This window comes from Erpetoichthys calabaricus, chromosome 14, assembly GCF_900747795.2.
Source record: "Erpetoichthys calabaricus chromosome 14, fErpCal1.3, whole genome shotgun sequence".
Classification (NCBI taxonomy): domain Eukaryota; kingdom Metazoa; phylum Chordata; class Cladistia; order Polypteriformes; family Polypteridae; genus Erpetoichthys; species Erpetoichthys calabaricus.
This window is the reverse complement of record NC_041407.2, coordinates 32103895-32114655: the sequence shown is the minus strand read 5'-3', so window position 1 is coordinate 32114655 and position 10761 is coordinate 32103895. Positions and strand designations below refer to the sequence as shown.

The following is a 10761-nucleotide window of genomic DNA, read 5'->3' as shown; positions in this document are numbered from 1 at the left end:
GAGAATCACTTGCCAAACTGGTTTTAGGCACTTTCCCTGACCCCTGTCATAAAATTACAAAGACTCAGTCCTAAAGAGGAGCATCAAACCATTGCTGTTTGAATCAATGATATAACACTAATATTACATTGCTTTGTCCAAGTACAAATACAGACATACAAAATATTTATCAACTTTTATACAGAATTTTACACCACAATACTCCACCCCTGATCATTTTTTGTACTATGTCTTTATAATATAATACAATTAATATAATAATATACAGTGGTGTGAAAAACTATTTGCCCCCTTCCTGATTTCTTATTCTTTTGCATGTTTGTCACACAAAATGTTTCTGATCATCAAACACATTTAACCAATCAGTCAAATATAACACAAGTAAACACAAAATGCAGTTTGTAAATGGTGGTTTTTATTATTTAGGGAGAAAAAAAAAATCCTGTGTGAAAAAGTAATTGCCCCCTGAACCTAATAACTGGTTGGGCCACCCTTAGCAGCAATAACTGCAATCTAGCGTTTGCGATAACTTGCAATGAGTCTTTTACAGCGCTCTGGAGGAATTTTGGCCCACTCATCTTTGCAAAATTGTTGTAATTCAGCATTATTTGAGGGTTTTCTAGCATGAACCGCCTTTTTAAGGTCATGCCATAGCATCTCAATTGGATTCAGGTCAGGACTTTGACTAGGCCACTCCAAAGTCTTCATTTTGTTTTTCTTCAGCCATTCAGAGGTGGATTTGCTGGTGTGTTTTGGGTCATTGTCCTGTTGCAGCACCCAAGATCGCTTCAGCTTGAGTTGACGAACAGATGGCCGGACATTCTCCTTCAGGATTTTTTGGTAGACAGTAGAATTCATGGTTCCATCTATCACAGCAAGCCTTCCAGGTCCTGAAGCAGCAAAACAACCCCAGACCATCACACTACCACCACCATATTTTACTGTTGGTATGATGTTCTTTTTCTGAAATGCTGTGTTCCTTTTACGCCAGATGTAACGGGACATTTGCCTTCCAAAAAGTTCAACTTTTGTCTCATCAGTCCACAAGGTATTTTCCCAAAAGTCTTGGCAATCATTGAGATGTTTCTTAGCAAAATTGAGACGAGCCCTAATGTTCTTTTTGCTTAACAGTGGTTTGTGTCTTGGAAATCTGCCATGCAGGCCATTTTTGCCCAGTCTCTTTCTTATGGTGGAGTCGTGAACACTGACCTTAATTGAGGCAAGTGAGGCCTGCAGTTCTTTAGACGTTGTCCTGGGGTCTTTTGTGACCTCTCGGATGAGTCGTCTCTGCGCTCTTGGGGTAATTTTGGTCGGCCGGCCACTCCTGGGAAGGTTCACCACTGTTCCATGTTTTTGCCATTTGTCGATAATGGCTCTCACTGTGGTTCGCTGGAGTCCCAAAGCTTTAGAAATGGCTTTATAACCTTTACCAGACTGATAGATCTCAATTACTTCTGTTCTCATTTGTTCCTGAATTTCTTTGGATCTTGGCATGATGTCTAGCTTTTGAGGTGCTTTTGGTCTACTTCTCTGTGTCAGGCAGCTCCTATTTAAGTGATTTCTTGATTGAAACAGGTGTGGCAGTAATCAGGCCTGGGGGTGGCTACGGAAATTGAACTCAGGTGTGGTACACCACAGTTAGGTTATTTTTTAACAAGGGGGCAATTACTTTTTCACACAGGGCCATGTAGGTTTGGATTTTTTTTCTCCCTAAATAATAAACACCATCATTTAAAAACTGCATTTTGTGTTTACTTGTGTTATATTTGACTAATGGTTAAATGTGTTTGATGATCAGAAACATTTTGTGTGACAAACATGCAAAAGAATAAGAAATCAGGAAGGGGGCAAATAGTTTTTCACACCACTGTAAGTCTTAATTGTTTGAGGAGTCTGTTGTACAACTTGTAGTTTGCATTGCAATGATTGCTTTTCCAGTGTTAAAAGCTGTGTGTGACCATTTGTCTATTACATATCTTATTTCAAAGACAATCTGAAGAACCTGAATGCGCCCCTGATGACTTGTATCTGCTCTGGCTTGCTCCATCTGTTTCTTTAGCTTACTGCAATCTTCTTTAGCTTGTCATCAGATCTGTTGGTTCAAAATGAGACAAGTCCACAACTTTCACTAAAACCCACTAAAATGTAGGTCTATTGTGTGAATTATTTTCTTAATCTGTGCTGGTTTTGTGTCTAACTGCTAATTAGACCACTGTCCCAAACTATCCATTTAAGCATATGGCTGTACAATTAACATCAAAATTTCAAGGGTAACATACCACAGGTGCCAGTACAGCCACTTCTGCCCAAGTGAGAGCACATGTGCCACTGCATAAACTGCTCACAAACCAACATTTATGGCCACTCTTCACACATATGGGGTTGACTTAGTTGCCTTATGTGCTTTTCATCCAAGGGGTGTCTTGACATCATCTTGACTGCCATCAGCCTTTACCAGTATAGGCTGGCATAACCACCATGAAACATCATAGCTGTGCTGCCATCATCATTGCCCATTGTAGGCCACCTCTAGAACTGTTTGATCACCATATGCATACTTGCTGTGCTAAACATCTCAATTCAGAATTGGCCCACTGGTCTTGTGCCTGTACCACAGCTGACAATCACGGCAGGGCTTCCTCTTTTTTCCAATTAGGAATATAAATTTGCTGCAGTAATGAGCAAACTTTTTTTTTCAACTATAGCTATTGTGACTATTATTGCATGACTTGTGGACTTGTTACTCACTTAAACCCCAGTAAGTATCTTTTTTGGCTATCTCTTCAGTTCTTCTTAATGTCTTTGTCTTTAGTATTCGCTTGTGGTCTTTTCCTGCTTCTTTGTTCTGCTGTGATGGCAGATTTGCAAAATGGAAGGTGACAAAGCAGTTTCTGTCCATCTCATCTTTATGCTTGTCGACATGATGCGAACACTCAAACTTTGCTTCCAGGCCTTTATTGGAACAACTTGGACACTAGAGCCACAGCATTCCAGTGTTCTAATTGCAACCTGGTCTCCTGCATGTATTTTACTCTGCTAATTGCCTTCATTATTCATTACCTGCACCAGCCCAAAGTCCGTAAAAACTCAAAATAGAAGTAAAATTATAGCAAAAGATCAGAAAATGGAAACAATTAGAAAGAACTTCTTGTCCTGTGCTATCCTTCCACTGTTTTGTCAATGCCTGTGTGTCCTTTTTTTTTTGATGTCATCCTTGGGATCGGAACCGGAAGTAACGTCATTGGGGCCAGAAGTGACATCATCAGCGGGCTCACAGCCGGAATTGACGTCATCAGTGGGGCAGGAACCGGAAGTGACTACTTCAGGGCCAGGTGAGATTTCCTGTAAATGGTCTGCAGAAAAGTGAAAAAAAAGTAAGTGCACTCCGGCAACCCTTGGTCTGGCATGGAATTACTCATATTCTTTAGCTGTCACCCATGTGCATGTGTGTGACAGGGCTAAAACCTCTCCAAAATCCAAGTACCAAATCCAGCATCTCTCCTAAAACAGACCTTTGTTCTTTACTCACAACCAGCTTACTTTTCTCCATGTTATTGTAGGAAGTTTCATAGGCTGTCTTTTTAATGAACTGGACAGTCAGGTTTCGAATTACTGAACCGAAGTGTGCATACTTTTTAATTTCTGACCGGCTTAGCAGTGCTATTAGGACATTCACACCCCTGTGCATTCCTGATTTGTTGCCTGAGCTTGTAAATCTTCCTGCTGCACCATTCCCCATCCTTTGTTCTTCTGCATGTCCCGTTTCATTCAAAACAACTTCTAAACTGGTGCACTTCCAAACCATTGCTGTTCTTATCAGTGATATAACACTAATATTACATTGCTTTGTCTAAGTTACAAATAAAGACATACAAAATATTTATCAATTTATATACAAAATTTAACACTACAACAGATAACATGTTGATTGTGGAGACCGTCAAGGAGCAGTGGAACAGGTTTAAAACATTTTACGTATAACATAAGACAGGTACATGCCTACATTTGGAATTATTAGGAAAAAATCTGCAGTGGGTTAATAAAGACTTGGAAAAATAAGCTGCAAAGGAAAAAACAGTTGTATAAGGTGCATAACATGAATTTTGTGGTCCCGTTACTCGAGCCGTCTAGTTTTGTATCCGTGATCGTGAATTGATGACTTGTTTGATCTTTATCGTGAGGAATATGGATAAGTAATAAGTAGGATCGAACTCACTGTTAATATGCGGTCTGTTCGTTTCCTCGTATTATCACCAATCAGGTCTTGCGCCTGTATATGTATTGTAGTTCGGTCTCGTGTTGTTTATATGACGTCGTCGTGTATTTTAAGGTGGACTGAATAATAGCTGAGCGCATGGTATGTGGAGCAATAGGTAAGCACTGTCTAAAATCTACTCCTAATAAAAGTACCTTTACTCCAAAGGGAATATTATTATTCATCAACGCAATGCCAATTGTCCGCGTATTTTAAGGTGGACTGAACAATAGCTGAGCGCATTGTAAGTGGAGTAATAGTTAAGCACTGTCTAAAATCTCCTCCTAATAAAAGTACCTTTCCCGCAAAGGGAATATTCTTATTCATCAACGTTTGTAGAAGTTTATCAATGGTGTTGAGTAAGTGACTGGATGCCATTGTACATTCATCTATAATTAATAGTGTGGCAAGACGGATGTCACGTGCATTGTTACTGTGAATTGTCATAGTGGATACTGATGTTTCTGTGACTGGGACCGGTATTTGGAATAAGGAGTGACATGTGTTTTTGGAGACGAGACATTTTTTCTTCCGCGGTTTCAGAATCGCTTTGTAGGCGCCGACGTGATTTGTGCATATTTGCGTTCTTGATTTGTTTCAGGGTGCACTGTTCCAATGCGATGTAATATTTGTCCACATACGCGAAAGCAGTATGGGTCACTGCCTTTTGGTGACATGATATTTACTCCGGTAGATGCAAAATCAAATGAACTATTGTAGGATGTAATGCAGATGCGCCGCCGTGTATTTTGTTGTTTCATGCGGGTTCGTGTGTTGGTCCCGTTATCCGAGCCGAATCGTTTTGTACCCGTGAGCGTGTATTCATGACTTGTTTGTTCCTCAGCATGCGAAATAAGGATAAGTAATAAGGAGGATCGCACTCACTGTTAATATGGAGCCTTTTCTGCAGTTGAACGGTTAATAGTGCTTTATTGTAAGGAGATCCACCTATGCTGCCTAGTGTGAAGGTGTTGAGATGACGTATGTTTAATATGGACGGTTCCTTTAGAAATGGGGCTTTGGGTGTCACTTCTTATTGATGTTAGTGTGTTTGTGGGTCTGATTCGTCGTTGTTGTGAACGTTTCGTATGCCATGTCTCGTCTCTAATGGGCCTGGCGTGGCGGTCACGGCTTCTTTTTTTTGTTGCGTTAGGAGCTTGTTAATCCTCCTGTTTGTGTGGGTCCCGTTTCGTGTGCAATGGGATTTGTGCGGCGCCGTGTGCTTTTTCGGCGTCTGAGCGGGAGGGGGGGGGGGAATTGGTGGTGCGCGAGCGTCTTCTTTCTTTTTGTGTGCCAGGGGCTTGTTGAATCCTCCTCTTTGTGTGTGTCCCGTTCGTTGCTTGTAGGGTGGGTGGGGTGGTTTTGGGTTCTTTTTTTTTTGTGTGCCAGGGGCTTGTTGAATCGTCCTCTTTGTGTGTGTCCCATCCGGTGCCTGTAGGGGGGGGGGGGTGGCTTGCAGGTGGGTGCGAGCGGCTTCTTTTTTTTGTGTGCTAGTTTCGTGTGCAATGGGTTTCGTGCGGCGCTGTGCGTCGCCTGCGTTTGACTCCTTTTTTCTGTGTTTGCGGGGCCTCATTTCTTTGACTCCTTTTTTCTGTGGTCGCGTCCGCCTCTCGCGGAGCCTCATTTCTTGGGGCGCCTGCGCAGTACGTCTTTTTGCGGCTACGGCCCATGGCCGGATGTCCCTGCGTCCATCCGGTTTAGCATTCTTGGTTAGTAATATGGATAATTTCGATTGTAATAAAAGTAACAAGCTAGTTATGTTTTAGGATGATACCAAGATAGGTGGATTGGCAGATAATTTGAAATCCGTTGAATCATAACAGAGGAACTTGGACAACACAGAGTCTTGGGCAGATTTGTGGCATATTAGATTTTATATAAGAACGTGAAGTATTACACGTAGGAAGTAAAAATGTTACATTTCAATACACAATGGGAGCTCTTATGTAATGGATTTAGGAGTCATGGTGGACTCATTATCAACTGCCAGACAGTGTTCAGAAGGCAGTAAGGTGGCTAACAAAATCTTAGTTTATGTAGCATGTTGTGTAGAGTACAAGATCAAGGAGGTTATGCTCAAACTTTATAATGCACTGGTGAGGCCTCATCTGGAGTACTGTGTGCAGTTTTAGTCTCCAGGCTACAAAAAGGTCATAGCAGCATTAGAAAGAGTCCAAATAAGAGTGTCTAAGCTAATTCCAGGGCTACATGGGATGAAGTGTGAGAAGAGATTAAAAGATCTGATCTTTTTCAGTTTAAGCAAAAGATTTACAGGAGACATAATTAAATTGTTTAAAATTATGAAAGGAATTAGTACAGTGGATCGAGATAATTAAAATGAGTTCATTATGAACATAAGGACACAGTTGGAAACTTATCAAGGGTAAATTTCACACAAACTTTAGTACATTTTTGTTTACACAGAGAACCTGCAGGGAGCTGGGAATACCTCGGTAGGCGGAAGGGTAGAACTTGTTATTGTGATTTTAACTGGACTTTACAAGCTTAGGATCAGTTCTTTAGTTATTTCTTAATTCCTACATCATTCACCTTAATGGATGTTTCACATGTCAGTTTTTGTTTCTTGGCACTTAAGTGACTCCAGTCCATTTGTAACCCAAATCGGTTCTAATGCCAAGCAATTGCTAGTGGGCTAGGGTAGTCTAATTCCTTGACAACACATTAAGACCAACACGATGCTTATTATAACCAATTAACTTATGTTTTTGGGATATGGCATATGCAAATAAAAAACACACAACTGTAAAAATATGTAGATATTGCAAATTTATAAATTTTAGATAAAACATTACCCAACCATTTCCTGACGCAGCTCTTTACAGTGCAAGGATGGTGCAATGGTTTATAGTACTTGAAAGTACATTTCACAATGGCATCTTATTGAAGGAAAAAAATTTACAGTTACATTTACTGACAGTTGTGGTGTGAAATTTTGTATGTAAATTGATAAATATTTGGTTTGTCTTTATTTGTAAGTCAGACAAAGTAAATGTAATATTTGTGTTTTACTTCATTGACATGCTTTCATGTCTAATCCAAGAATCTTTAGGACTGAGTCAGGAAGTGAATTTTATAACAGGATTGGGAGAAGAGCCTAAAACCAGTTTGGTAAGTGATTCTCTGCAGGATTCTCTATATCAACCCCCACAGGAAACCCAAACTACCTATCTGGCAAGCTTCACTCAACAAATGGGATTTTTGGGGGCAGGTGTGAAAATAAGCCAGTAACTGGGGAATATGTTGCACCAGAATTCTATTGGTCTAAAGTTGGCTTTTTGGGTTTGAATCAGAATTTAATCTGTACCACAACACCCTATTGGCTGTCGAATTTGAATAGAGAATGTATAAATTCGGTTGCTTTACCCCTCCCTATCTCTCTCACACCATGACGATGAAGTAGCATCTCACACACCACGGACTGAAAAGAAGACCACACTGAGAAGCACAACTTGGCAGCCATATTGAGACAGGCAAGTTGCCGGTCCTTTAGAAAGCTGACTAAAAATGATGACTTAACTAGAGGCATTTAAAGTAACTAACAAGTCTGTGTGCCACCTGAAACTACACTTCAGCATTTATCACGTTGTATGGTTGCCAATATTAAAATGTACTTTGCTTATTGTTAGTATTTTACAAATACTATCAATAATAAATTATTTCAATTTGTAACCTAACTTTCTCTATGTAACTGCCTGAGGTTACAGATGTAGAAGGGAAGGTGAGGAGAAGTTATAAAGTACAATACCATATAACCAGTGGTAAGTCTATTGGATTTGAGGCATTCTGACAAAGGTTACACATTATAGAATACAAAAAGGGGAAAGTACAGTAGAGTAATACAGAACTCTACCAAGACAAAACCCTGACAATACAAGAAAACAATACACAAAACTTGTGAAGTACAAGTTCAGCTAGCAATCTAACAAACTGAAAATAATCATCTAGTGAGGTTTTCTATAAAAAAGAACCCACAAATACTTAACCATTATTTACATTGGTATAGTAGTTGTGGCAACAATGGTACCTGCTTTATAGGAGCAGGACCAGATTGATATAGTAGAAAGATCCAAATGAATAATGCCTTCTAGAAAGTTCTTCTCCCACATTTAACAATAGTTCAGAGACATGGTGTCTACAGGAACCCTGCTCAAGACCATTCAGTATGTTCAATGTGGTTGTTACACTGTATTAATGATGCATTTTGTCATCACTCCTATTTGTAGTTTTCTTAGACAGGTTATGAAGACACAGCCAAGGCATGGAGTGTATCTAGTTTTGAAATATAAGGGTTAAAGGTAAGATGTCCAGTTGCTGTAATCATAAAGATCCCTAACAAACAATGGAATGATTTGCAACAAAGTTAACAGGAATGAGAATGAAATACTTGAGCAGGGTTGCTGGACTTGTTAGAGGATGATTAGCTTAGAAATATAGGAGGATCTTGTAAAAGTATAACTGCAGATTTTTTGGAACAGAGAGATACCTGCTAAGGTGGTCTGGGCAAGTATTCAGAATGCACCATGGGGGTTCATCACTGGGAGAAGACCTCTGGTAGACATAGGATATGCTGGAGACATTCTCTATCTCTCTCTCAACTAGCTTGAAAAAGTTAATGAGGACAGGGCAGAGTGTTGCCAAGTTGACTCTAATCAGGGGAAAAAAAAGTAAGGATCAAGAGGAAATTTCCTCATTTCTGAACTTTAAATTACAGATATGTGAGAACATTTAATCATTCTGGACTTTTTCAACAGAGCAGTGGTTTCCAATATCAGTTCTGGGGGACCCCATGCCTGTTTTTGTTCCATCCAGTTTCACAACCAGAATGTTAATTAACCTCTAATAGATATGATTGTTTAAGGGAAATAAGAGAGATCAGGGACCTGTACTTAGAAGCTGAGAAAATAACATCTTCACATTTTAATAAAAGAAATTAGATGATTACAACATAATTTTATGACACTATTCATTTAAAGTTACAAGAGAGTAAAAAAAACTTACAAATTGCACATAAAAATAGTATTTCAGAATTAAATATTACACATGGTGTTACAATTCTTGGAGACTCTTGGTATGTGAAGTTTGTTGTTGCTCCTAGCATTTTTCACTTCTTGAAATGGTGAAGACATCCATCGAAGAGAAGAAACCTCTTAAGAGAATCAGGAAATAAGTGTCTTCTAATAGACAACTCCATGCTAAAAGTCTAAAAGCTGTTTAAAAAAAAATCAAAAAAATCACAATATAGTAGTTGAAGAATAAAATCACAAAAAACATTTGTTCAACTGTAAAATAAATATTCAGCTGAATATTTGCTTTTCTCCCTGGTACAACTGAATGTGTAATTTTTAAAATAAAGAATTATACTTTATCAAACAAACATTCATTTTAACTGAGGAAAGGAAAACATCCTCAAATATGATTACCGTATATATTTGCATGTAAGTCGAGTCTTGAAACATGAAAAATTGATCATAAAATCAGACCCCGACTTATACGCCTGTTCAAAAATACAACACTTAATTTTTATTTTTTTAACATCTTCTTGCTTCCTCCAATCTCACACCAGTTTCTCAGACATATCGAATTTTGTTGCAGCATCGCAGTTACCAACTTCTTTCTCCACTTCAATGACTTTTAATTGAAAACCAGCTTCATATTTTCTTCTGATCGAACACTCCATCGTAGATAAGGGATGCTCTTACGATAAAGGTGTAGGAGGGTGTGAGGTACTAAAAATACAAAACAGTGCAATCGTCACTTTGGAATAGTTTGGTTATTACTGTATGGTCACATAGGTACAATACATAGAAAAAAAGGCAGTGTGCTTCGTGGTTATTGTCTCAGGTGGGTGTTAGCATATCAAAATCTCTTGGATCAATAGCGTTAGTTTTCCGCATTCGACTTATATGACCAACATTATTCAATATCGGAAATTATATGGTAAAATCAAGCCCTGACTTATCCATGGGAGAACTTAAACGTGAGTATATACGGTAGTGCAAATCAAAGTCACGGTCAGCAGGAGCAGGGTGTTTGTCATGCAGAGCCTGTACTGGAAGCATCGAGTTTAAGATAAGAAGTGATGTTGGACTACAGTTGCCTGGTATACCAATAATGAAAAAGTAACAAAAAACCTAATACAGTAGAGTCTCGCTTATCCGACATAAGCGGGCCGGCAGAACGTCGGATAAGCGAAAATGTCAAATAATGGGAGGTGTTAAGAAAAAGCCTATTAAACGTCAAACTATGTTATAATTTTACACATTACGAGCCTAATACAGTGGAACCTCAGTTCACGAACATCTCTGAACACGTACAAATCGGGTTATGACCAAAAAGTTCGCCAAACTTTTGCCTCTGTGCACAACCACACACTCGGTATAGGAACAAGCCAGTTTCCCTTTCGGTTTGTGCACGCTGATGATTTCCGCACGTGTTCAGTCTCTCCCTGTGCAGCGTTAGAGAGAGAGCACGAGAGAGAGACACAT

The 10761-nt window shown here is 39.3% G+C and overlaps 1 protein-coding gene across 1 annotated transcript in view; it reads right to left on the bottom strand.

Annotated features, from left to right (window-relative positions):
- Positions 1–9175: 9175 nt before the first annotated feature.
- Positions 9176–10761, bottom strand: part of cenpx (centromere protein X) — a 64448-nt gene continuing 62862 nt past the window's right edge. Inside the window, exon 5 of the mRNA XM_028818840.2 lies at positions 9176–9483. Coding sequence (XP_028674673.1) covers positions 9469–9483 — 15 coding nt within the window. The 3' untranslated portion in view covers positions 9176–9468. The remainder of the gene's footprint in view (positions 9484–10761) is intronic.